The following is a 25,824-nucleotide window of genomic DNA, read 5'->3' as shown; positions in this document are numbered from 1 at the left end:
AATGCCTTCGAGAAGTAGAGCTGGTTCTAGACTTTAGCATGCAAGAAGTCAGAGTTAGATTTATAAACTCTGTAGGAAGAAAAGAATTGAACACAACTTCAGGTAAAGGTTGTTAAAAGAAATATTGGAGAGATTTAAAACATCACATTACTGTTTCAAAATATGAGTCATGGAAACAAAAGGGACCACCTTAGTCAGATGATGCTAGTTGTTTTACAAATGTTAAGCAAAATCCAAAAGACAAAACTTGGTCCACCAAAACACCGCAACAAACAAGCATAGTAAAGTTTAGATAGAATAGGGAGGAATCCAGTGAGGGATGAATGGAGCCTTTGTTGGTCCACCTTTGGGTTTTTCAAAATCACGGCATCTTTTGGTGTTGAGATCGTAAACAGCAAAGCCATCAGAGGAGATGATGTAGATGGCATTAGGCTGCAAACCAGGGCACGAGCTGGCCTCAACGCAGAAAGGATGGCTGTTTGATAGGAAGATGCAGACATCTCCAATGTCCTCAGTGTAACACAAGTATTTGCTACCAATCGTCTCCTCCTCTCTAAACACAATGAACATCGGGTCTCTGTGCTCTAACGGAGAGTCATAAGAGTACCTACGAGACACACACACACACAATGTCACAAAGAGTACTACCATTGGACATCATCAAAAACTGTGTAACAAAGGGTAATAGTATTATTACCATTGGCCAAGGAAACGTTCGCCTAAGGAAGACTCCACCCAATGCTCTTCCCTGGAATATGATCTGAACAGCTCCAACTCGGACATTGAAAACTCAGTAAGGTCACGAAACAGTAGCTCACGGACGTTGAGGTTGTCATGGAGGTCGAATGAACACAAGCAGTTGCCTCCAGGACCAGGGAAGTAAAAACATTGGTCTGTTTTCGAATAAGCCAGGTTTGAGTTGTCCAAGCAGGTAAAAGGAAGTTCGAAATGAGTCCACGGGAGGTCACGACCGTGTCTATAGACACCAATCTCAGTGAGATTATCTCACTACCCGGTAACTTGATAGCAACCACAAAGTCTTCTTCTTTTTCAGGAGAATCAGAAGACATTGCCACATTCCTCACCAATTCCTATTTGGTTTGATCGAAAGGTAGAGTAGTCAGTGAAGGTAAAGGAATCACCTTTGGGTTTGATTTGTATGCCAAAGGGTTTAAGAAATCGCTAACACGTAAAACCTCATCACACGCGTCGTAGAAAACTCCCCATCCTTGTGAGCTTCCAACCAGACTTGAGTTAAGGAGGTCTTTAGGAACTGATTTGTCTCGTACGGTAAATAGCTTCTCCCTCGCTGGATCAAACAAGAGTCCATCTGCCTTGTGGCTGCCATCGGGAATCTCCTTGACACTGATGGTATACATCAAGTAGGGGTTTTTCGTGGTCGTTGAAGATGAACACCAACGAAAGCTGCTTCCTTTCATCTGTCAAAATAAAAAACAGAGAGATTAGAACCACAAAGAGCAAAATTACACTACAGAGAACAAAAAAAAGAACAGACTTTAATAGGAATCAGAATCATACCACATTGCTAAGGTGAGAAAGCTTAGAGAATCTGAGAAGCCGAGACATGATAGTGTCACTCTCTCTCTCTCGACTCAACTGGATCATCTTCTCTTTTTATACAGAGAGCCATTTTTAGGGTTTGATTTGGGTGAGAGTGAGAGCAATTAAGTTAAGCTATAAGCTCACTCTAATCATATGATTTACTCCATTAACAGACAATAAGCTTGCTTATGGAGGATATCAAAGCGACATCGTTTAAAGGAGAATCCGGCGAGTCTCGTGAGTCGTGACACTTGGAAATAAGAATCTTTTTACGAAATCAAAACAAGTCAAAGGGAAATTAGGGTAAAGTTAAAAACCGAATCTTGTTTTCTTTGGGAATAAAAATACAATTAATTGACAGAATCAACGGTCCTGATTGAATTTTGGAAACCCATCTTATAATCTTTTTTTAGAGTTGTTGTCACAGCATCCATTTCTCAGAAGCCGTTGTGTTCTCTTCTTGCCGCCACCACCACAACCACCAACAACACCATGTGTGGGATTCTTGCTGTGTTAGGCTGCGCCGATAACTCTCAGGCAAAACGTTCCCGTATCATCGAACTCTCTCGCAGGTACTCTCTCAAATCAAACCATTTCTTTGTTTTTTTTTTCCCGATCTCGTTGGTTTTGGTTTTGGCTGCGCAATGTTCTTAAAGGTTATTGTTTTGGATGAGAAAAGTTTCCAACTTTCTGGTAAAGTGAGTTGATTTATATGTTGTATTGGTCAAAATTGATTGAATGGTATAATAATCTGTTCGAAATGTTATTGTAGATTGAGGCATAGAGGTCCTGATTGGAGTGGGCTACATTGTTTTGAGGATTGTTATGTGGCTCATGAGCGTTTGGCAATCGTTGACCCCATTTCTGGAGACCAACCACTCTATAACGGAGACAAGACCATTGTTGTCTCGGTAATTTTGGTTCTAAATTGCTTGGAGGAACTTGGATTTGTGGATATCGATTCCATTGACATTTCACATTGCAATAGGAAATCATGAGTCAAACCTCAAACTTTATTTTATGAGGATTGATATGATTAAGGGTTTTTTTGGTTTTGTTTTGTTTGGACTCTTTCCTTGCTTTCAGGTCAATGGAGAGATATACAACCACAAGGCTTTGCGTGAAACTTTTTTGAAGTCTCACCAGTTCCATACTGGGAGTGATTGTGAAGTGATTGCGCATCTTGTAAGTACCCATGAGATATTATTTCAGGGCTTCCTTTGTTGTCGTGTCTTTTTTTTGTGTATAGTTCAAGTACAAGAACCGTCACCTGAATCTCTCTTGCCTTATGGTAGTTCAAACATTTATCAAAATCTGGTTAATATTTTCTTGCTATTGCAGTACGAAGAACAGGGAGAGGAATTCGTCGACAAGTTGGATGGCATGTTTGCATTTGTGCTTCTTGATACCCGGGACAAAAGTTATATTGCTGTAAGGGATGCCATTGGTGTCAATCCACTCTACATTGGGTGGGGTATCGATGGTATGTTCACATTCTCTAAGAAAATTCACCTCAGTGGATAAGATGATTCTTCTTTTGTCATGATTACTTATTTTGTTCTTTGACAAAAAAAAAAATATATATTTTTCCCACAGGTTCTGTCTGGTTTGCTTCTGAGATGAAAGCACTTATTGATGATTGTGAACAGTTTATGTGCTTTCCTCCAGGCCACATTTATTCAAGTAAACAAGGTTAGCACTTCTTATCAGATCACATCTATTTTAAAATCAAATAATGACTTTTCTTGGCTGACTCACATTGTAGTGAACACGTTGTCACGGATATCAAAATGGTTTTTAGTTATGGGTTCTATTATTTGAGTAAGTTTGTGTGGGAATTTTTACTGTGTAGTTAAGGTTCATGGAACAAACCTTTCTTGCAGGTGGGCTTAGGAGGTGGTACAACCCCCCGTGGTTTTCTGAGTTGGTTCCTTCAACCCCATATGATCCCTTACTGGTGCGCGAGACTTTTGAGAAGGTAAATCTTCCTTTAGATCTTCTCTGACAAATGCGGATCAGGTCTTGGAACTATGGATGTGATAATTTTCTCTGAATTGCAGGCTGTTATAAAACGACTAATGACTGATGTGCCTTTTGGCGTTCTCCTATCTGGAGGATTAGACTCATCCCTTGTTGCTTCAGTAGCGTTACGTCATTTGGAAAAGTCAGAAGCTGCTCAGTGGGGTTCAAAGCTGCACACATTTTGTATCGGTTTGAAGGTATTGACCCAATTTCTCCAAATGTTTTTACCGTAAGCTTTCTATGCTCATCAAGATTTCTAATTCCATCTGTTTTCATTTCAGGGATCCCCGGATCTTAAAGCTGGTAAAGAAGTCGCTGACTATTTAGGAACTCGCCACCACGAGTTACACTTTACTGTTCAGGTAAAGTTTGTTTTTTGACATCTACAAGAGTATTGAGTGTGGAGATTTGTTTCAATGATTGATTTTTATGTCTTTTTCTAATGATAATATCAGGACGGTATAGATGCCATAGAAGAAGTCATATACCATGTTGAGACCTATGACGTGACTACTATAAGAGCCAGCACTCCAATGTTTCTTATGTCGAGAAAAATCAAGTCGCTTGGTGTAAAGATGGTTCTTTCTGGGGAAGGCTCTGATGAAATTTTTGGAGGATATTTGTACTTCCACAAAGCACCCAACAAGAAGGAGTTTCACGAGGAAACATGCCGAAAGGTAGGTGCTCTAGGACCAGGACTTCTTGTTTTATTCTGCCTTACCCTGCTTCTTTTGTAACTTGTGAATCTTGTGGATTTGTTTACAGATCAAAGCTCTTCATCAATATGATTGCTTGAGGGCTAACAAATCAACTTCTGCATGGGGTGTTGAGGCTCGTGTACCTTTCCTCGATAAAGAATTTATAAATGTCGCAATGAGCATCGATCCAGAGTGGAAGATGGTAGGTGGCATCTTTTATACTTTCCTTTTTCATCTTTCTATTACACACCCATCGATCCGTTTCCCGTTGATTGTTTCATACCATTATTTTATCACAGATTTATAATCTCAAGTATCAAAATTGGTGATAAATGTGGTGTAAACTATAAATGCAGATAAGGCCTGATCTCGGAAGGATCGAGAAATGGGTGTTACGCAATGCGTTTGATGATGAGAAAAACCCTTATCTACCAAAGGTTTATAACAACAACTTTTTGCTTCCTGCAGTCTTGATGAAAATTTTCCAGCTTTGCTAATAACTTCTCGTCTTTTTGGTAAATGTAGCACATTCTATACAGGCAGAAGGAACAGTTCAGTGATGGGGTTGGATATAGCTGGATTGATGGTTTAAAAGATCATGCAAACAAACAAGTAATCAGATATCTCTTTTTATTCGTAGATAGAATCTTAAGTCACAGTTTGATAATGTGATGCTTTCAAATCTCTGATGGTAAGGTCTCTGACACAATGCTGATGAACGCAAGCTATGTCTTCCCTGATAACACACCTATGACAAAAGAAGCTTACTACTACAGAACTATCTTTGAAAAGTTCTTCCCTAAGGTAATGATTTCATCAGCATAACTAACTTTGTCGCCTTGATTGTCTTGATCTTTGCTCTGATTTTGTTTTTTCGGATTATACAAATGAGCAGAGTGCAGCTAGAGCGACTGTACCAGGAGGTCCAAGTGTGGCATGTAGTACAGCAAAAGCTGTAGAGTGGGACGCAGCTTGGTCACAGAATCTTGACCCCTCAGGTCGTGCGGCTCTCGGAGTTCATGTTGCAGCTTATGGGGAAGAAGATAAAGCCGAAGAAGATCCTCGTCCGGGGAAGGTACAGAAACTAGCAGAGAAGACTGCAGGGATTGTTTGAGGATTAAGCAAGGTTTAAATCTACCGTTGACATCGTGCATGAGTTATCCTCTTTTGTAGGATTGATGACTGAATAGGCAAATCTTTATTCTTTCCTTCTGGGGATTTACAACACTCCAAGGAGACTGAGTTGAGTTAGCCCTGAATTGTGTACTTAAGTAATAAGTTGCTGGTGAATTTCTGTTTTTACTGTTGTTAGACTATGACTATCCATGAAAGCTTGATGATTACTTGAGTTGAGATTATTAACGTTGTTTTCATATATCCGATTCTTTCTACTTATTTTTTTTCCCTAAGCACAAAGTGTTCTGCTCAGTATTCTTTGTTCAAGTGTGTTTAAATCTAGAGTTTGTTTCAGTTTCCTCTTGTGAAATTCAAATCTATAATTAAACGGGCTGAGTTGTTGTTTGGGTACGGCCTGTTTAAATTTCCTTTATTGAAGGATCTAATGGTTATCTTATCTTTATAAAAGATAGAAAGACATGATAAACAAAAAGACTCTGTGGCCCAATGGATAAGGCGCTGGTCTACGAAACCAGAGATTCTGGGTTCGATCCCCAGCAGAGTCGCATTTCTTTTTATTTTTGTTCCAGAGCTGCTTTTTTTTTTTTTTTTGGACTAGACATTTTTACAGTCTATGATAACATTCATTTAGATCGCTTACACAAGTTATTTTGTCATACATACATCTATTTTCTTTCATATATAAACTATATCTATGCAATTACATATTTTGACGTTTTTTTTTTGTTTTTAAATCTTGCTAAGAGACGTTTTCCTTGTTGATTTGATGATGATAAAGTCTCTTTATGCTACTATGTTAATAAGAAAAGAGAAAAAGAAAGATAGGCGTTAGAGAAATTGACGTTACGTTTCGTTTTGTCGAGTTTCAGTATTTGGTTGCCAAGAAAATAACTGCTCCTTTAACGTTTTAGCTTAGCACCAACCACGTGAACCCCTGCGGCTATTCCTTGGAGTTAAACAACAAGAATCAAACAAATGACATAAGCCATGCAAAATCTTTGTTTTTTTGTTTTCTAGAACTTTCCTATAAATGTAAAATTATCACAAACAAAATCAAGCCGATTTATATAGCTAAGTATTTTTCTTAAAGGTAATCAAATATCAAAGATATCCCAAAAAAAAATCATATAATAAACTTTAGGATATTAATTTTATAATTGTGTATTTAAAACTTTTTTTTTTGCATTTAAAACATTTTATTAACATAAATATAATTATAAGTTTATAACCATACTAATAAATGTCAATACCAAACATGTCATTCACAATCTAACTCATAAGTTTCTGACCCACTCTATAAGAAAATAAAATAAAGATAAAGAAACTTCACTTTTAATGTATTCAACTTAATTACTATTCAACCTTATTTTCAATTAATTAAATTCATTTTCAGCCAGCTATTTAGATGTTCTTCCTTTTTAGTTTTTAATTGATTTACTTAACTTGCCAAAATGGATATGCTTTTATACTTAACTTGTTTGTATTCAACATACTTACTATTCAACACCATTTTCAATTAATTATCTATCTTTTCCATTCATTATATTGATTTTTATTTTTCCTTTTTATTGATTTACCAAAATACATATATTATACAAACACTTTTTTAAAGATGTATTTCATTATTTAAGCAAACCATCATACCTCAAAATCCAGAGAGCAGAAAACAAAAACATATACAGAAAATTTCACTTTGTTCAAGAATGGCGTCTCTCAAAGTTCCCGCCAATGTTCCTCTTCCTGAAGAAGACGCTGAGCAACTCCACAAAGCCTTCAAAGGTCTTCCTCTCCCTCTCTTCATCTATTAATTTTTCGATTGGTTATTTAGAATTAGAATTCGTCTTACCTCGATTGAATCCTCTATTAGTTTGGTTTATCAGATCTTAAAGAAATTATTTCCTCTAACCCTAGCTAATATGTTGACACATTATTATTATCTTTTGATGAAACGAGAAGAATTTTACTAGTTTCTAATTAATTAAGTCTTCAATCTAATACTGATTGGATTATTTCGAACCTGATTCGATCTGACTAATGTTAGGATGGGGAACCAATGAGGGGATGATCATATCAATCTTGGCTCACAGAAATGCAACGCAACGCAGTTTCATTCGTGCTGTTTATGCTGCTAACTACGATAAGGATCTTCACAAGGAATTAGACAAAGAGCTTTCCGGTGACTTTGAGGTTTTGTTAAAAAAAGAGACAACATCAATTTCTATCTTTGTCTTTGTTTTCTTTTGTTTGAGTATACTGATCTGTTATATTGTGTTTTTCTTTGTAAACAAAACAGCGAGCTGTGATGTTGTGGACTTTTACTCCACCGGAGAGAGATGCTTATTTGGCTAAGGAATCTACCAAAATGTTCACTAAAGACAACTGGGTTCTTGTCGAAATCGCTTGTACTAGATCTGCTCTTGAGTTTCTCAGTGCCAAGCAAGCATACCAAGCCCGCTACAAGACCTCTCTCGAGGAGGACGTTGCATATCACACATCTGGAGACATTCGTAAGGTATTATATATAGTTGTAAATATGTGAATGTTCATGAGATTTCATCTTAAATCCAACAAAGAACAAAATATAATAGTTCATATCTTTTTACATAATTTATCGATGTAAGATTCCTAACAAACTCAGTTCGTATATTATGTGCATGATGAAGAAGGTATATAAGTTTGTAACATATATGGTTTTGTTTATGCAGCTCTTGCTTCCTCTTGTGAGCACTTTTAGGTACGATGGAGATGAAGTGAACATGACTCTAGCTAGGTCCGAGGCTAAGATACTTCACAAGAAGATCGAGGATAAGGCTTATGCTGATGACGATCTCATCAGAATCTTGACAACAAGGAGCAAAGCCCAAATCGGCGCAACTCTCAATCACTTCAACAACAGTTTCGGAACTTCCATTACCAAATTCCTAAAGGAGGATTCGGGAAACGAATACGTTCAACTACTCAAAGCCGTGATCAAATGCTTTACATATCCAGAGAAGTACTTTGAGAAAGTTCTACGTCAAGCCATCAACAAACTGGGAACAGACGAGTGGGGACTTACGAGAGTGGTCACTACACGAGCCGAGGTCGACATGGAGAGGATCAAAGAGGAATATTTACGCAGAAACAGTGTTCCTCTTGATCGAGCCATTGCTAAAGACACTCATGGCGACTATGAGGATATACTTCTCGCTCTTCTCGGACATGGCCATGCTTGAAACAAACATTTGCAAGTTAAAATAAATAAATAAAGTATCGCTTTGTGTTTAATATAAGAGTTGTGATTGGTCTTGTAACTTGGTTATGTTGAAATATTTATGAATGCTTTCATCTTCGTTTGTCAGTTCTGTTCTCTCTTATCAAATAAACACAACAATTTATTTACTCAATAAAAAAAAATAAAGCTAAAACTATATCACAAATCATCATTTACCTATTCAATATAAACTAATGAATCATTTTTCCTTAAGTCTATTGAAAAGCTAAAAACATACTCAAAACATCTTGTGAAGGCAGATGATGATAATTGATCCAGACAAAGACATAAGGGCATCTTTAAAGGGATAACACTTTTTAGTGTTCTTAGATTAAATATAATAGGAAAATAATCTAAGATCAGTTGTTAAGAACTTTTGCTAAAAAGTTAGTTATAGGGAGAACATTTTTAAGATTATTAGATTTAATAATAAAATATTCTTAAATATATTATAATTATAAAATCTAATAAATTTGGTATATAATATTACAATAAAACTTATTACAATTATATAATATTCTTAAACATTTTTTTAAACTTATAAACTTTTAAAATATAAATATTATAAAAGAACATTTAAATTTGAAACTTATAAAACTTATAATAAAATTCATAATACAATACCAAATATTGATGAAACAACAAAACATTGTAAGTAAAATTTTGTAAATAAAAAAAAACAAACATATTACTTAATTAATTAAATAAGACAAACATTTTATTTAATTAATACATAGTTTACGGTGTTTATTTAATTATTTAAGAGTATTTTATTTAGTGTTGGATTGTGAAACGAATCAATTTTTAAGGATAAATCTGGATTTAAAGATCAAAACAGTATGAAACTCCATAGAGAAAATCAATTGTTTATTTTGTAAAATCAGTTGGTTTCAATGTCCATTGACCCAAATAGTCCCATCTGCCTCTTACGCTCTTCTGCAGCCTTCTTCTCCTTATGCTCTTGTTCAGCCTTATACTCAGTAACAGCCTTGTCAAAAACGCTTCTCACATGTCTGTTCATTTGCATGAGTTCTTGACATGCATCTTTGAAAACTTCCTTCGCTGGATCGCCTATAAAAAATCACAAAACTCTCTAATCCCCTCCCAATGGATAGTAACCGTAACTAGGGTAGACCACCATCTTATTGGGATGGAAAGCTGCTGGATGCTGGGGAGGCATGAAACCCGATGTCCTGTCAGGCTCCAAAACAGAGCTCAGGTCCATGAACCTGAAACACACACGGTATTCTTTCATATGAGACCAACTGCAGAACAACACAGTGTAACAACACAGTGTAAAAAAATAACAAAAACATACAAGTTGATGGTGATGAAGGTTGAAAAAGCCATGTTGGCTAACTTTCAAGAGTTTCTTAGCAAACACATACAATTAGCTATGGCCTAAAATCAAATCAAGAAATAACCACACTCTATCTATCTTTCTTGAAGAAACAAAGAGGAACACATAATTATCAGATCTCAACACAAACAGAGGAGGAGGAGAGTGAGAAAGATGAGAGAGCTCACATCTTCTTTCTGACATCGACCTGTTTCTCGTTCTTCTCATACTTTTGTTTAATCTTCTTCTTCTCTGCTTCAACTAGCTGAAACTTCTCAATGTTGAATTCCTGTAACATCAACCACAAGTAATCCACATTACCACACAGAGTATTTCTGATCAAAACCCTTTGCTCAGATCAGAAATATATCCCCACAGAGCCTATGAACTTGTTGACCACACAATAAGAACAGGAAAAATCGTAAGATCCGAAGATCAATTGTAATAGTCACACAAGAGTCAAGAAATTCGAGTCTGCGAATCCTTGAATGAAATGAGACCTCGAAACAACTCATCAAAAAAGTTTCAGACTTTTTAGCAAAGATGTTCAAAGGTTCTTCTTTTGCATTTTGCTCATAAGTAACAACATCACTCCAAGTCGAAATCAATCAAAGCAACTAAACTTAGCTATATATAAGAATCAATCTCATGGGACTTAGGAAACAAAAAATTATGATCTAAGCAAAGAAAAAGATTAAAGGTGTAGTCGCTTACTTGCTTAAAGGTGTGGTCGCTCACATACTCCAACTACGATCCGATCCCTGGCCAGCTCTGCAGCCGCCTGATTTAGATTTCCCACCACAACAATTCAATAAACTAGTTCACACCCATTTAAGTTCACACACACGCGAAGACAAACAATAGGAACCCTAAAATTCAATTTGGTTTGATATTTAAAATCGAATTAAGGAAGATGAAACAGAGGAGACGAGGATTGAGAGACACACCTTAATCGGAGAAGTTGGTGCAGATGCAAGCTATCGCCGTTTGGGAGAGAAACAAGAAAACCCGACGACGATATCGAACAAAATGAAAATGATCTCTCGGTTGCAAAAAATTGTTTCCAATCAAAAAACGCCACATCACCCAAGAACAAGTCCAACAACAGTTCTCAAATAAGAACAGTTTTTCTGATCTAAACCCACTGTTTAATATTTTCCAATTTTAAAAAGCCCAAGAACAGGCCAACTGTTATTGCGATAAAGATGGCCTAAGGGAAACCTCAAGTACAGCTAAATATATACCACCGAAGGACGGAAGGCATAGTTTTTATCCGGTACAGAAGCAACCTTGGCAACTACGTTGCATATTATTGGATTCTATTTTCTTTACTTTTGTAATTTCATTTTCTTTAATTTTATGATTAATGACATATTATATTTTTAAGAACATATTACACCAATTATAATTAATTAGATAAAGTATAAGTGGACAAATTTTAAGAAAGACATCTTTGAAAATAGTTTAAATTACCTATTGTTTAATTACCTATTAATTACCTATATCTAAATTGTTTAAATTCCATTTAATATATTCAGCTTTATGACCAAAAAAAAAATGCAAAACATGATACTTGTTTTTTCATTTCTGTGTGCACTGGATACAGCCTGTAATTGTATTTAATAAAAAAATTCCCCTTTTGCTAACTTACTTAATTTGCATTGTCTTTTTAAAAACAAAAATGATTAATAATTAAAGAAAGAAAAAAACTGGGATTTCATTTCACATTATTTAAGGCAGTGTGTATTCCTCGTCTCACAGTTTCTTCATCTCATTTAGAGGCAGCACAAAAAAAAAAAAAAAAAAAAAAAACTAGGAAGAGAGATACTCTCAGCGGTCGGAGAATGGCGTCCCTCAGAATTCCTGCGAATATTCCTCTTCCTGAAGAAGACTCTGAGCAGCTCCACAAGGCCTTTAAAGGTTTTTCATCTCTCTCCCTTCGTTATTATCGATTGATGGAAGTAAACGTTAAAACTAGGCCTTGGTCACCTTTCATGCTTCGATTGAATCTATTTGCTAACTAGTCTGATCTACTGATCTAGCTAGCTGTTTTGGTTGATGATATGTATATAGGGTTTTTCGAATGCATGATAAGTTAGCTCTTTCTATCTACTGATCAAAATCATGGTTTTGCGATTACAAAACTCCATTGCATGATTTGTTACGATGTGAAATTGTGACACGTATGTAATATTTTACTGATTTTTATTGTTGATCCGTTTTCTGACCGTTTGGTTTTGTAGCCGACGATTAGACAACTTTTCAGAACAGTTTAACTTGTTGTTTTCCTAATAATATTATAAGATTTTTCATTTATTTATTTTCTACTAGCAAAAATTATTTTTCTTGTGAATTTAAAGATTTTTACAATTGTTCTAAGATTTGGTTTAGTTTAATTGATCAGTTTGGTTACATTGCTGGTTAAACTTCGGCTTGAAAATTTGTTTTTGTGTGGTGCAGGATGGGGGACCAATGAAGGGATGATCATATCAATCTTGGCTCATAGAAATGCAACGCAGCGCAGCTTCATCCGTGCTGTTTATGCTGCTAACTACAACAAAGATCTTCTGAAGGAATTGGACAAAGAGCTGTCTGGTGACTTTGAGGTTTTTCAAAGGAAACAAATTTTTTGTATCTTCATCTAATTATTATCGTTTGAGTATACTATGATTTGCTACTTTGCTTGAAAACAGAGAGCTGTGATGTTGTGGACTCTTGATCCTACGGAGAGAGATGCGTATTTGGCCAAGGAATCTACCCAAATGTTCACCAAGAACATTTGGGTTCTAGTCGAAATTGCGTGTACCAGACCAGCGCTTGAGTTTTTCAAGGCCAAGCAAGCATACCAAGCTCGCTACAGGACCTCTCTCGAAGAGGATGTTGCATACCACACATCTGGAGATGTTCGAAAGGTAGTGATGATCTAACCAAACTGATCTAATAATGGCTGCAATGAGTGAAGTGGTTTGTATACCATGTCAAGATTGAAGAGTAAGTTTCTAATCATATGTTTGTTGTTTTGTTTTGACCACTTGTGAAAATGCAGCTATTGGTTCCTCTTGTGAGCACCTTTAGGTACGATGGAAATGCTGATGAGGTCAACGTGAAGGTCGCTAGATCCGAAGCTAAGACACTTCACAAGAAGATAAGTGAGAAGGCTTACACTGATGAAGATCTCATCAGGATCTTGACAACAAGGAGCAAGGCTCAAATCAACGCAACGCTCAATCGCTTCAAGGACAAGTTCGGAAGTTCCATTACCAAGTTTCTGAAGGAAGATTCGAACGATGAATATGTTCAACTACTCAAAACCGCCATCAAATGCTTGACATGTCCAGAGAAGTACTTTGAGAAGGTTCTACGTCGAGCCATCGTCAAGATGGGAACTGATGAGTGGGCACTTACTAGAGTGGTCACTACACGAGCAGAGGTCGACATGGAGAGGATCAAAGAAGAATACTTACGCAGGAACAGCGTACCTCTTGATCGAGCCATTGCTAATGACACTTCTGGTGACTACAAAGACATGATTCTCGCTCTTCTCGGACATGGCCATGCTTGAAACAACATCACCATTTCATTGTCTTTTACAAAACCAGTTATGATTTGTCCTTTTTTTTTTTTTTTTTTTTTTTTCATTTTCTTGAACTTTGATCCTTAGTTTTCTCGTTTTAATTTATTGCATCAAATCATTCGGTTCTTAATTTACATTTGATCTTGATTAAAATTTTCTCGTACAAACTAAATTCCAGCTACCGCACAAGCCACAACAAAAGCCTCATAATCTAAACAATTACATATTCTCCTACACTCTCTACACTCACAAAGATCTTCCACTCTCTTAGTAGTAGTATTCACCAATTTTGAGGCTTGCACTTTTAAAGCTATCTTCAATAAAAGAGGCTTATCACAATCTTCCAAAACCCGTTCTTTTGTCTCATCCATCACTACAAATATCTCTGTCTCCATCCCATTTGACTCTATAACCGATCTCCATGAAATCTCTCCTCTACCAACCAACTCCGATTTAGACCACTTCCTCAAAAACGGCGTCGTTTTCCTTCTCCGCAGTTCGAAAACAACGGTTTGTTGCTTCAGTTCTTCAACCGCGGTTTCGTTCCCTTGGCACTCCAGACCAAATGATTGGTTCCAGTTCATGACCTCGTGGTCTGATCTCGAACGGATCTCTGCAGTGTTTAGCTCTATCTTACCGTTATTACCTGCATGGAGATAGAACCTAACGAAGAGAGTGGTTGGTGATGACTTGAGCTTTACGTTTCTCGCTTCCACGACTTTCACTTCAAGTTTAAGAGAACGAATGTTTTCACCGTTACCCATTTGCTTGAAAATTTCGAATCGAACCAAGATTTTTTTTTTCTTCTTCTTTTTTTTAGCGAGCTAACTAATAACAATAAGATCGAATTTTAGAGAAATGAAGACCTGTGTGATGAATATGTGCATGAACTCTCACTATTTATATAAAGATATGTGGAATGTTCGAGGAAAGATAACACTAGATTTTCCACATTGTGCGTAATTAAATATTCTAATCATGCTAGTGATGGTTTTATTATATATAATTTAAACTCTTGAGCATCTCAAACGACCAAGGGTCGATTTTAATAATGACTCTTGCCCATAGTTTTGGGAGATAATTAGATAGATACGTTGGATCACCATAGAGAGCCATTTTAAGACTTGATCATTACTATATTACATCGCGTACGTGGACACATCCAATAGCCGAAAGCTGTTTCGAAATAGAGTCAACAGAATCAAATTAAATAAGAACAATTCTTTACTAGATACATTCGATTGCATAATATATAAATGAGTATGGAATTTGACTCAAAAAGATATAATTACAATAAATATTAGCCACGAATCTTATCCCATGGGCCATGATCAACTGTAGTCATAAAAGATAGACTTGATATCATAAGAAAATGTGCAAGCAAAATTATATGATCACAAGTCCTTGTTGATAAAAGGTATGTATGCTACTAATATCTTTGCTTAGTTATTTTTTACAGAATATATAATTTTAGTTTCACTAGGTTTTAAATTATATAAAACAAATCATGTTCAATAAGCAAACTCATAGTTAAGCAGAGTTGATGTTAATTTTGAGTTTCCATCTTATAATGTCATTTTCTTTATGGGAAACTTACAAACCCCAAAAAATTATGTCCACAATACTTAATTTTAAGTGTTAACTCATAATCAACTGTTTTCTTTTATAATATGAAAGGACAACATTGTTTTTGTTCATATCCCTTATTGTTTATAGAGAATATTGAGTAGATAGCACAAGAATGAAAGATAATTAAGAAACTATCATTTTTCTACAGTGTTTTTGTTAGAAGGATAATAAAATTACCAAGATTTGTCTTATTCTTCCTCTCCTTCTTTCTTCTTTGGTTTCTTCTCCTCTTACATCTCCATTGGTGTTCTCTTTTCACCATGAGATATCATTATTTCTTCTGTTATAAACACATCAAACAACATCAATTCTTATTTTTCTTGTTTCTTTCTTCTTTTCTGTTTCTCTCATTCAAATTGCAACAGATATCTCACTTTATCTCTTTGAATTTCAATTTATATTGGAATCTCCGTCGCTGTGTTTTTTATTTAATTCATGACATTTTGTTTTGTAACACGCTACTTTATCAAATTACAGGTGATAACATAATATTTCTCTTATTAATAATTTATTTTCTTAAGTTACACGTTATTTATTAAGATTACGTGTAATTTCTTTTGAAAACACAATTTTTAAGTTACCATTGTTGTACTTTTGTCGTTTGTTTAAGGGCAGTTTTGAATTTTCCCTTCTCTTAGAAATGGTAGTTACCTAAATTTTCTGACAAAATGGTATTTTCTTAATTTCTTTTGGATTTCATGGTAGTTACTAATATTACCCTTGTTTATATATCCGTTGGAGTTATCAAAGGACGGCATTTTAAAAACTTAGTGTGCCAATTTAGTAATATCACTGCCGTTTGCAAAAAGACTCTGAGAATATATCTTCTCAAACCTGACGTAAAAAGGTAAATAGTGACTTGGTACATATCCTCTTGCCACCAATCAAGTTTCACGCTCGTGTCTTCGAGTGTAGATCTTCCATTTTTCAAATCTTCTACTTTACAATAGTGTATCGTACTCATTACCCACGAAAATCCCCTTTCTTATAGCGAAAACTATAGACAATAACCTCCCCCCCATTATTTTTTAACACAAGAGAAAATGTAATTTATACAAATTGAAAGTTACATACACCACAAAATAAAACAACTGAAAAAACAAAACATTTGTTCCTTTCTTCTTTACTCAAATGGATCAAATTTACCACAAATTCTACCATCACGCAAAACTAAATAAAGAAAGGGAAGAAAAAAAAAAGAGAGAACTTACATATTCCATGAAAAGCAAGTTGTTTCTTGCTTGTAACAAAAGACTAAAACCCATACAAAGACTTGTCTTTTCTTCCCAAACTTCTTTTAACGAATATTGATCCGTTGTTTCTTTCCAATGCTTCAGATTTCATCTTCTGCTAGCTTTATGCTGTATCCATGCCTCATACCTGGACCAAATTCATAGATTTTAGAACCAACAACTATATATTGACTAATGTGATCATTATATAATCATGCAAGTAAACCGGTAAAAATCTCACCTTTGGCTGAAGTTTTTTCAGTTTTCTCACTCGATTTATCCCGGTTCTTCCACTTCTCTCCATGGCCTTCATCTTCCTCTTCCTCCTCGTCATCAAGTCCCATGTGATCTCGTCCATCATCTCCAATATCACTCTCACTCGCTGTTTCCCATTCCGAATCATCGGTTTCATTTCCATACACTTCTCTATCTTCGCCTTTCCTATGCACACCTCCATGCTTCAATGCTGCTTCTTTAAACAACCAAGCTGCTCGCATCTGCTTCTTTACCAACCTCTCCGCGTAATCAGGAACCTTGTTCTGTCTCATGGAGAGATCAGGGTCATTCGACTGAGAACACTCGTTGATGAACAAGATAGCGTCCAACAAACTCTCTTTAGCTAAACCTAACATATCATAAGCCTGAGCTCTTCTCCAAAGACTCTTAGCATGCCGGTTTACAGGATTGTGCAAGCAAAGCGCACGTGTGGCGTCGCTTATAGCAACCAGAGGCTGTTGCAACAAGAGATGGCACTGAGCTCTATTGCTATACAACACTACTCTTTCCTTCTTTGACCTCATTGGACATAAAGACAAAGCTTCCGAGTACTTCTCCGCTGCACCAGCGATGTCTCCTGAAGAAAACAGAGAGTTTCCTTCGAGTTTGACCACTAACGCTGCTGCTTGCTTGATATGAAGATCCTCTTTAGGCATACTCTTCTCCCATTTAAGTCTTTGTCTGGAACTTACTGTCTCTTCGATCAGTTCCCTTGAACGGTTACCCATGGAGCTGCATTCTTGAAGAACACTCACAATTGAATCTCCAAGTTTCTTGTGATCACCCAAGTTTGTGATCTCTGCAAGATCAACAAGCGTAGGCACTGCTTTGTCTATTACTTTGTGAGATGTATTAGGATCTTGAAGCAACCAAAGAAGACACTCGATCGCCATATACTGCCAATCATCAGAAGAACGAGCGATGTTACACAAAGCCTCAATCATTCCTGGACACGCAGAGACAGGTCCACGGCCAAGTTTATGCTGACAGATTGTTCTAAGCAAACCAATACCAGCTGGCGAGTTCTCATTAACAAGTCCACCCCACATAACCGGAAGATTCACTAGAAACTCAGGTTTGCACAGAGTGGGAAGAAACTCTGGTTTAAAGGCGAAACAGTTTATGAGCTGAAGAGACCAACACTGCAACTGGCTAGCCCATTCCTCAGCTTTTCTTGACTCCATCTCAACACCTCCCATCCCACGTGTAAGCAGATCACAATGGTAACTCAACCTTCGATCCGGATACTGGTAAAAATGAGAATAAACTATTTCCAAAGAGCTCATAGCCAACTGTATAGCAAGCTCAAGGATCTCACCATGATTCGCAACAGCAGGGAAAGTACTAGGATAAGTAGCTAAATGACCTAAAGCACGAACCGCAACTCTTTGTTCAACCCAAGTAAGCCTACCTCTTAAAAGCTCAACAAGTGGAGCAATTACACCAGCTTCAACACTTCTCTCAGCAAACTCCTCCATATTCATAGTGTAAGACCCTATAATGTGAGCAGCGTAATAAGGAATGTATATGTTCTGGTCATGAGATAACCAACGCCGGTTTTTAAGACCTTTCCATATCAAAGCAGACATACACTCAAAGATTCCAAGCTCAATGAACTCAGGATCGTTAGGATGAGCCATTGCAGTGTTCCATAGACCACTAATGGGAAGAACTTGACCATCATCGTCTTGAGAAGGAAGATCTCGAAAGAATTTGAGAATGCATGATCTTCGTTTACTAGGGTTGCCTTCTTTCATTACACAGAAGAAACATCCTGGATAAGGACACTCTTGTGATGAAGCTTTATCCATTGACAACCAAAACTTGTGTACGCTTCTTCTTCGATGTTGCTATCAATCAATTAATAATCTACATAACAACAAATACCAAACAAACATATCATTAGCTCAAAAATATGAAGCAAGTAAAGATTTTTTCCAATAATAATAATAAAAAATTAATATGCATCTACTTGCCAAGTAAAAATTCTGAAAACGAAAGGCGAAATTGGATCTTACACGAAAAAAAAAAATCAGAGTGGTCCTAATTTTTGAAAAAATCATAGAGGGAAACAAAGAGACAACTAGAATCGACCAAAAAAAACATCTTGTAAATTTCCATAAAACCAAATTGATTTCGCAACTAAAAGACAACATTACTCTAATCAATTAGATCTCTGGGGACAAGAGGACAACAATGGAGCTTCTTGATGTGTAAAAAGCCACTAAGATCTGAGTTCTGAAACACTTCAAATCAGCTAAATTTGGTGTAAAGAACCCAGACCCAGAAGAGGATTCTGAAAATTATAATTGAAAGCATGAATCTTTGAGATACCCATTAAAAAAAAAACCCAAGTCTTTCGTATACGTTACAAACAACAAAAAGAGAAACTTTTGTTTTGACTGAGAGAGAAAAGGCTAAGAAGAAAAAAAAGAAGATACCTAAAATTAGGAAATTGGCAAAGTAACCCTACAAAACAGTAGATGACTACTGCTACTTCTTCGATCTTTACGATGAATTGAAGAATTGTACAGCTGCATTTAGGCGCCACGATTCGACATAGGAACTGACAACAACGTTGAAGACGAGAGAGAGAGAGAGAGATGAGAGATGGATCTTCGCTCTTTGTGTATAAAAGTTTGGGAAAGAAAGAAGAGTAAAGTGAATTATCAGAACCCCAAATATCGAAATAATTCCAATATACTGACGCGCCCCTACCTCTTTCTCTTTGTTCTGTCGGAACCCGGTTTATATCCGGTTTAATTTCACTTATGTCTAATGTTTTTTACCAAATTAATACTCCGCATTTATGAATTGATCTTTGGAAATTAAGAAAGCGAGATATGTATCATTCAACACTCATTAATATATTTTCCTTACAAGAACCAAAAAAAAAAATCACTCTGTTCTTGTAATGTTTTGTTATCTACCGGTATATTGCACTTAAGTGCTTTCCTTTTACAAAAATTGTAAGCATCACCCCATTTTCCTATCATTGAAGTATGGAACCCTATTGTCAGCTCAATAACCCATATCATCTGACACTCTCACTCTGATGCTGCTTCAGCAAATAAGTCTCATCATGTTCCTCTCCTCCGAGACATTTCACCTCGATCTCATCTTCCTCTTCTTCTTCGTTGAGTTGATGCATCTCTGACTCGATCAAAGCTTGCATTTTCGCTCTGTCTCGGTCCCTCGGGTATGTGCAGTATAGGAACGAGTAGATTGTGCTACATATCACCATTGGGATCCCGATCGATGTGTAGAGTGCTTTAGCTAGCGATGCTGCGTTCTCTCTGTCTGTTTCAACCTTGATCGAGCTTGACGATCCTTCAGGGATAGGTTTATATCCATAGATATTCTGAGCAAGCATCCCTACAATAGGAGGAGCAAAAGAAGCTAATATTGACTCGAATGATTTGTCTAACGCGTAGATGCTTGTCCGTGCTCTCTCTGGAACAATCTCTGCAAATATCGGACTGTATAAAACCATTTCAAGCAGATTCTTCCAAGGTTAACAAAATATTTCAAGAAGATTGTAATATATGTATTAAACTTACCCGTTTGTAGCTGCAGCATTCCATGACATGCATAATCCCATGATGACAATAACTAGACCGTGGCTAAACGCCGTGGAAGGGTCATCAGGTAATCCGATAAGCAAAATCGCAGCTAAAGGAATCGCCGAAGCAGAGCTTATCTGAGATAGGATGATCCTACCGGCATTAGGGAACTTCTTGGCAAGAGAATCTCCCATGTATCCTCCAAATAAACCTCCGATAGAGCAAGAAACGGTGAAGAGAGTTATTAGAACCGCGGTTGTTTTATGGGAGAAACCGATGAGTTCTAGCCACAATGGTGCAAAAGCCAAAGCTGACCAAGGGAAGCAACCTGAAACTCCCTGAGCAACAAAGATTTGGAAAGATGGAATTTTTATAACCATCTTTGCCTCTCTCAATAGATCACTTATGTCTGACCAGAAAGGTTTGCCTTTGTCAAGTTTTGTGATTTTCTTGTCGCTGTAATGAGGATCACTGGCGAAGAGGCGGACCAAGATACCAACTATCACGCTTACAAATCCTACCAAAAGGAAGGCAACTCTCCAGCCAGCAATGCCATTGAAAGATTTGGAGGCTAAGAGGATAGAACAAACATTGCCAAGTATAGAACCAATATTTGAAGTTAGTCCTAGCCATCCAAATGCCACGCCACGGTTACTGTCATCAGTTGAGTCAGCTACTAGTGATAGAATCGCTGGTGTCACAATGGCCAGCCCTATCCCGTTCAAGCCTCTTGATACTGCCACCTAGTTTCAACCAGCAAAACATATAGCAAAAATGTAAAATCCATTCCATTCACATTTGTGGCAAATGGGTAAAATCCAAATTCACTTTCGAACCAAGCAACCCCCTGAAGAATACAATAACACAGAGTAAGTTCTCATGCCTTCTTCTTTCTATTAAACCAAATGAATCTCAACATCAAACCACAAAAAGCAACGATCTTTGATTGTCTAGTAGCCTAAACTGAAACCTTTCCTAATCAAGCTCCACACTTTGTGCTACCCAGATCAACAGATTCCAAAATCCAACAGATCTGATTCCAGTTTACTTAGAACAGAGCAAAAAGGGTAAAGAAGAAGTCAAAACCTGTAAAAAAGTGGTGGAAACGGCGACAAGGAACGTAGCAGTGGCCCAGAGGAAAGCGCCGAGAGCGATGACGTGAGCTCGGTTATGTCTAGAAGACAAGTAAGCGGCTAAAGGGTAACAAGAAGACTGAACAATAGACCGGAACAGAGTTAAAGTTCCAAGAGCTGTGGGATCTACGTGTAGTGCATCTCCTACTTCTTTATAAACTCCAGGAAGTAAAGACTCGTCGGCTCTTTCCATGATTCCGGCGAGATACACTAGAACTAATGTTAAAGTCTCCGGCTTCATCGTCACTTCACCGCGGCGAGATCGAACAGGGAGGGGATTTGGTTCTTCTTCTCACTTGCTTCAACGGCAAGAGAAAAAGTCAAGTCTTCAAAGGTTGACGAAGGAGAATGAATATATACGGTCCAGATGTATAAAATGACACGTGGACGGCCGAGATTTCGTAATACGCAAAGACGTGGACCCCTTTACACTTTTTGATCGGATGAAATTTGGATTCGTAAAGTCTTTACAAGAATTTATTTAGGGAAATCTCGTTAGTTTCCTAATTTGCATTATTGCCATTGTTATCGATCTTTGTCTAACTTAATTTTATCTTTGAATTTGTAAAAATATATACTTTCCTTTTAAAGACACTAGGATCTCGGCCCGTGCGTTACCGCACGGGAAAGTGAAAACTTGAAATGATTAACATTGTTAATTTCACATTTCGAGTGAATTTTCTTTTTGTAATTTTTAAATGTATAATATAAAAGTCATAAATAATAACTAAGATGAATTAACCAAATTAGTTAAATAAAATATTTGTTATATATGAAAATGAAAAATTGATTCAGTGACAATAAGAGAACAATATTAAAGATATATAAATTTAGGTTTACTGAATCATACTCAGATAATCAATTTTAAAAGATATTCACATAGAATAAAATTTGAATTATTATTCTATAGAAATTTATAAAAAAATAATAAGAGAATGATCTCATAGCTGCAACTGCAACCAACCAAATTGACTAAAAATATAAATCTATGAAAAATTAGAAATCACCATTAATTACCTAAATTAATACTTGAAAGAGATGATCAATACAATTAGATGGAAAACGACATTAAACAAAAGTTAGATGAATGAATCAATAAATAAAACAATCCAAATCTTTTAACAAAGATGAGTGAATTAATGTCGATTAATAAATTGAAAGAAAATAATACTCAGAATTTTTAAATTTAGAGGTATTAAACAATAGTCAAATAACAAAAAAAACTCTTTTCAAGGTCCATAAATATAAATATATATATATATATATAAACAAAGAGGTGTGAAACAAAAATGTGCGAAAACTAACAAATGTGAACATTGAAAGTTGGGAGTACGACGTAGAAACACAATTGTTGGATCAAAATATTGCAACTTTAAGATCATTAACAAATCTAAACAGTTAGATGAGATAATAAAAATAAACTCATTTGTTATATTTAAATTTACCCCTAAATGTGAATTTGCTATAATATATAAACATATAAATCTATGATTTTATTTATTAACTTGTAAGTTTAAAAAATACTTAGAAAACAATAAATTCGAAACTTGTTTTTGTATTCCATAAAAGTTTATATATAATAAACAAAGAGGTGTAAAATATAAAGGTAGAAAACATAGAGGGGTGAAAAAAAATGTGAAAAAATTATTATGTGCGATTTTTGAAGATAGGGTTATGACGAAAAGATGCAAAAATATGAAAATAAAGACGTGTAAAACAAAAATGTGTTAAACAAAAAGATGCAAAACTAACCAGTGCAAATATTGAAATCAAGGGGTACGACGAAGAAACACAATTGTTGGATCAAAACACTGCAATTTTATATAAATAAAGAGGTGTAAAACAAAAGGGTGTGAAAACTAACGGGTGCCAACATAGAAAGTTGGAGGTGCAACGAAGAAACACAATTGTTGGACTGAAACTTTGCAACTTTTGAGATCATTAACAAAGGGTGAGATCATTAATCATACTCAAACAACAAAAACTCTTTCAAAGTCCATAAAAATCTGTATATATATATATATAAACAAAGAGTGTGAAAACAAAGAGGTGTGAAACAAAAAGGTGTGAAACAAAAAGGTGTGAAAACTAACAAGTGCAACTATTGAAAGCTAGGGGTACAACGAAGAAACACAATTGTTGGATCAAAACATTGCAACTTTATATAAACAAAGAGATGTAAAACAAAAGGGTGTGAAAACTAATGGGTGCCAACATGGAAAGTTGGGGGTGCAACGAAGAAACAAAATTGTTGGACCAAAACTTTGCAACTTTGAGATCATTAACAAAGGGTGAGATAATTAATAAAACTCAAAGAACAAAAACTCTTTTCAAAGTCCATAAAAATCTGTATATATATAAAAACAAAGAGTGTGAAAACAAAAAGGTGTGAAACAAAAAGGTGCGAAAACTAACAATTGCAACCATTGAAAGCTAGGGTACAACGAAGAAACACAATTGTTGGATCAAAACATTGCAACTTTATATAAAGAAAGAGTTGTAAAACAAAAGGGTATGAAAACTAACGGGTGCCAACATGGAAAGCTGGGGGTGCAACGAAGAAACACAATTGGTGGACCAAAACTTTGCAACTTTGAGATCATTAACAAAGGGTGAGATCATTAATAATATTCAAAGAACAAAAACTCTTTTCAAAGTCCATAAAAATATGTATATATATAAAAACAAAGAGTGTGAAAACAAAGAGGTGTGAAACAAAAAGGTGTGAAAACTAACAAGTGCAACCATTGAGAGCTAGGGGTACAACGAAGAAACACAATTGTTGGATCAAAACATTGCAATTTTATATAAACAAAGAGGTGTAAAACAAAAGGGTGTGAAAACTAACGGGTGCCAACATGGAAAGCTGGGGGTGCAACAAAAAAACACAATTGTTGGACCGAAACATTGCAATTTTTGAGATCATTAACAAAGGGTTTAATAGATGCGATTTTTAAAAGATGGGGGTACGACGAAGAAACACGATACTATTGGGATCATTAATAATTTTAAACCGTTAGATGAGATAATAGAAACAATTTTATCCGTTAGATTAAAGTTGACTTTATTTAGTACTCATAAAACAATTTTTCGAAACTTGTTTATGTAGTCAAGAAAAGTTTATATATAATAAACAAAGAGTTGTAAGACATAGAGGTGTGAAATATAAAGGTGTAAAAATTAATAGATGTGAAATATGGAGGTACAACAAAGAGTATAACACATAGAGGTGTGAAATAAAAAGGTGTAAAAATTAATGGATGTGATTTTTGAAACCAAGAGGTACAACAAAGAGATGCAAAAATTAAGAGGTGTGATATTTGAAAGATGGGGGTGCGACGAAAAGACACGATTAATAATTTTAAACCGTTGGATTAAAAGTAGAACTAATCTCATCCATTGGATTAAAAATTGACACAAAAAAGTGGGTTTGCTATTATATATAGATGTGGATTCTTTTGTCTAATTGTGACGTGTTATAGACATGTGGATTATTTTGTCTATATTGTAAAGACTATTTTTTCAACAAAATTTTCCAATTTAATTTATTATTTTTAGAGTGTATATGCAAAAATTAATATGATTTTAATGTGTTAATTATTATTTAGTTATAATATTAGATTTAAATTTAATTAATCAATACAAGATATTTCACAATCAAATTAGGTAGATTTTCAAATGTAGCACCAAAATAAGTTTTGCACAACATCTCTAAAATTTCAAAAATAGCACCAATTAATCTTTCAAAATTAAATCATAATTTCAAAATACTAAAATCTACCCCTCAAAACTATACTCTAAGGGGGTTTTATTCAACTTGACATTTTAAGTGATTTGTGTAAAAATTACAAATCTTATGTTATTCAATCATGTATTTTAAAAAGTCTCATGAAATCCACTGTTATTGAACTGCTGATTTAAAATCCACTATTACTTAAAACAATTTGTGGATTTGGATTTTAATAAGTTTTAGGGATTCTGGAGGATTTGAGAGGATTTGTTTAGTTAAAAATACAGAAATCTAAATCTCATAGTTTTATGTGGGATTTGAAAGAATTTTACCATAAATCATATCAACTTCCCTAAAATCTATCAAAATTCTAAATTTCCTAAATCACATAAAATCCTCCAAAATCATTGTTTGTTATTTTTGGAAATTTATGTAATGTGTGCTATAGTTGTCCATATCACTTTTTTATTTGTCAACTATTGGGCCATAACTGGCCGAGCCATTAGCCAAATTCCTACATTCGTACGAACCGAGATTCGATCCCTGAATGTGATGGTGCTTTCTACAAATGGACTTACCACTTTTAATCTCAAGAAAAATGATTTTCATCAGAAAGTATAGGATTATGTGGTTACTGTTTGGCCCAAATAAAAAAAAAGGAACTTATGTGTTAGT

General features: G+C 35.5%; 6 protein-coding genes, 1 long non-coding RNA gene, 1 other non-coding gene and 1 pseudogene across 14 annotated transcripts; 4 read left to right on the top strand and 5 right to left on the bottom strand.

Annotated features, from left to right (window-relative positions):
* Positions 1–122: 122 nt before the first annotated feature.
* LOC104769226 (uncharacterized) lies at positions 123–1,676 on the bottom strand (annotated as a pseudogene). Its single transcript, XR_015593225.1, has 3 exons — positions 1,540–1,676; positions 698–1,439; positions 123–607 (listed from the first exon to the last, which is right to left on the bottom strand). The product of XR_015593225.1 is annotated as an uncharacterized LOC104769226 (transcript).
* Positions 1,677–1,710: 34 nt separating this feature from the next.
* Positions 1,711–5,658, top strand: LOC104769225 (asparagine synthetase [glutamine-hydrolyzing] 3). The gene is made up of 14 exons (XM_010493379.3): positions 1,711–2,135; positions 2,336–2,474; positions 2,650–2,748; positions 2,905–3,046; positions 3,160–3,255; positions 3,447–3,541; positions 3,624–3,782; positions 3,867–3,947; positions 4,041–4,262; positions 4,351–4,485; positions 4,640–4,720; positions 4,809–4,895; positions 4,980–5,087; positions 5,179–5,658. The coding sequence occupies exons 1-14, from the start codon at positions 2,056–2,058 to the stop codon at positions 5,395–5,397; spliced, it is 1,743 nt and encodes a 580-aa protein (XP_010491681.2). The 5' UTR covers positions 1,711–2,055; the 3' UTR covers positions 5,398–5,658.
* A 234-nt stretch (positions 5,659–5,892) lies between these two features.
* TRNAR-ACG (transfer RNA arginine (anticodon ACG)) lies at positions 5,893–5,965 on the top strand. Its single transcript has one exon. It is a non-coding gene; the product is annotated as a tRNA-Arg (tRNA).
* Positions 5,966–6,851: 886 nt separating this feature from the next.
* LOC104769223 (annexin D7) lies at positions 6,852–8,760 on the top strand. The gene is made up of 4 exons (XM_010493378.3): positions 6,852–7,199; positions 7,462–7,607; positions 7,714–7,932; positions 8,126–8,760. Exons 1-4 carry the CDS (start codon positions 7,124–7,126, stop codon positions 8,633–8,635), a joined length of 951 nt encoding a protein of 316 aa, XP_010491680.1. The 5' UTR covers positions 6,852–7,123; the 3' UTR covers positions 8,636–8,760.
* Positions 8,761–9,474: 714 nt separating this feature from the next.
* LOC104769222 (uncharacterized) lies at positions 9,475–11,318 on the bottom strand. Of its 3 annotated transcripts, none has more exons than XR_015594109.1 (4): positions 10,960–11,318; positions 10,727–10,881; positions 10,201–10,301; positions 9,475–9,902 (listed from the first exon to the last, which is right to left on the bottom strand). It is a non-coding gene; the product is annotated as an uncharacterized LOC104769222 (long non-coding RNA). The 3 variants fall into 3 exon arrangements; XR_764345.2 differs by having other exon boundaries at positions 10,727–10,793; positions 10,960–11,316; XR_015594110.1 differs by having other exon boundaries at positions 10,727–10,828; positions 10,960–11,224.
* Positions 11,319–11,569: 251 nt separating this feature from the next.
* LOC104769221 (annexin D6) lies at positions 11,570–13,739 on the top strand. Its single transcript, XM_010493377.3, has 4 exons — positions 11,570–11,932; positions 12,473–12,618; positions 12,706–12,924; positions 13,059–13,739. The coding sequence occupies exons 1-4, from the start codon at positions 11,857–11,859 to the stop codon at positions 13,572–13,574; spliced, it is 957 nt and encodes a 318-aa protein (XP_010491679.2). The 5' UTR covers positions 11,570–11,856; the 3' UTR covers positions 13,575–13,739.
* LOC104769220 (uncharacterized) lies at positions 13,705–14,448 on the bottom strand. The gene has a single exon (XM_010493376.2). It carries the CDS (start codon positions 14,348–14,350, stop codon positions 13,754–13,756), a length of 597 nt encoding a protein of 198 aa, XP_010491678.1. The 5' UTR covers positions 14,351–14,448; the 3' UTR covers positions 13,705–13,753.
* Positions 14,449–16,089: 1,641 nt separating this feature from the next.
* Positions 16,090–19,603, bottom strand: LOC104769219 (uncharacterized). Of its 2 annotated transcripts, none has more exons than XM_010493374.3 (3): positions 19,165–19,603; positions 16,689–18,592; positions 16,090–16,595 (listed from the first exon to the last, which is right to left on the bottom strand). In XM_010493374.3, exons 2-3 carry the CDS (start codon positions 18,532–18,534, stop codon positions 16,549–16,551), a joined length of 1,893 nt encoding a protein of 630 aa, XP_010491676.1. In that variant the 5' UTR covers positions 18,535–18,592; positions 19,165–19,603; the 3' UTR covers positions 16,090–16,548. The 2 variants fall into 2 exon arrangements, with proteins under 2 accessions (XP_010491676.1, XP_010491677.1); XM_010493375.3 differs by having other exon boundaries at positions 18,883–19,354.
* On the bottom strand, positions 19,552–21,754 carry LOC104769218 (uncharacterized). Of its 3 annotated transcripts, none has more exons than XM_019242467.2 (3): positions 21,373–21,754; positions 20,284–21,029; positions 19,552–20,188 (listed from the first exon to the last, which is right to left on the bottom strand). In XM_019242467.2, the coding sequence occupies exons 1-3, from the start codon at positions 21,658–21,660 to the stop codon at positions 20,068–20,070; spliced, it is 1,155 nt and encodes a 384-aa protein (XP_019098012.2). In that variant the 5' UTR covers positions 21,661–21,754; the 3' UTR covers positions 19,552–20,067. The 3 variants fall into 3 exon arrangements, with proteins under 3 accessions (XP_019098012.2, XP_010491675.1, XP_087362010.1); XM_010493373.3 differs by having other exon boundaries at positions 19,552–20,202; positions 21,373–21,752; XM_087505884.1 differs by having other exon boundaries at positions 19,552–20,202; positions 20,284–21,133; positions 21,373–21,747.
* Between the last annotated feature and the right edge of the window lie 4,070 nt (positions 21,755–25,824).

This window comes from Camelina sativa, chromosome 20 (assembly GCF_030686135.1).
Source record: "Camelina sativa cultivar CO46 ecotype springtype chromosome 20, ASM3068613v1".
Classification (NCBI taxonomy): domain Eukaryota; kingdom Viridiplantae; phylum Streptophyta; class Magnoliopsida; order Brassicales; family Brassicaceae; genus Camelina; species Camelina sativa.
This window is presented reverse-complemented; position numbering and strand designations above follow the sequence as displayed.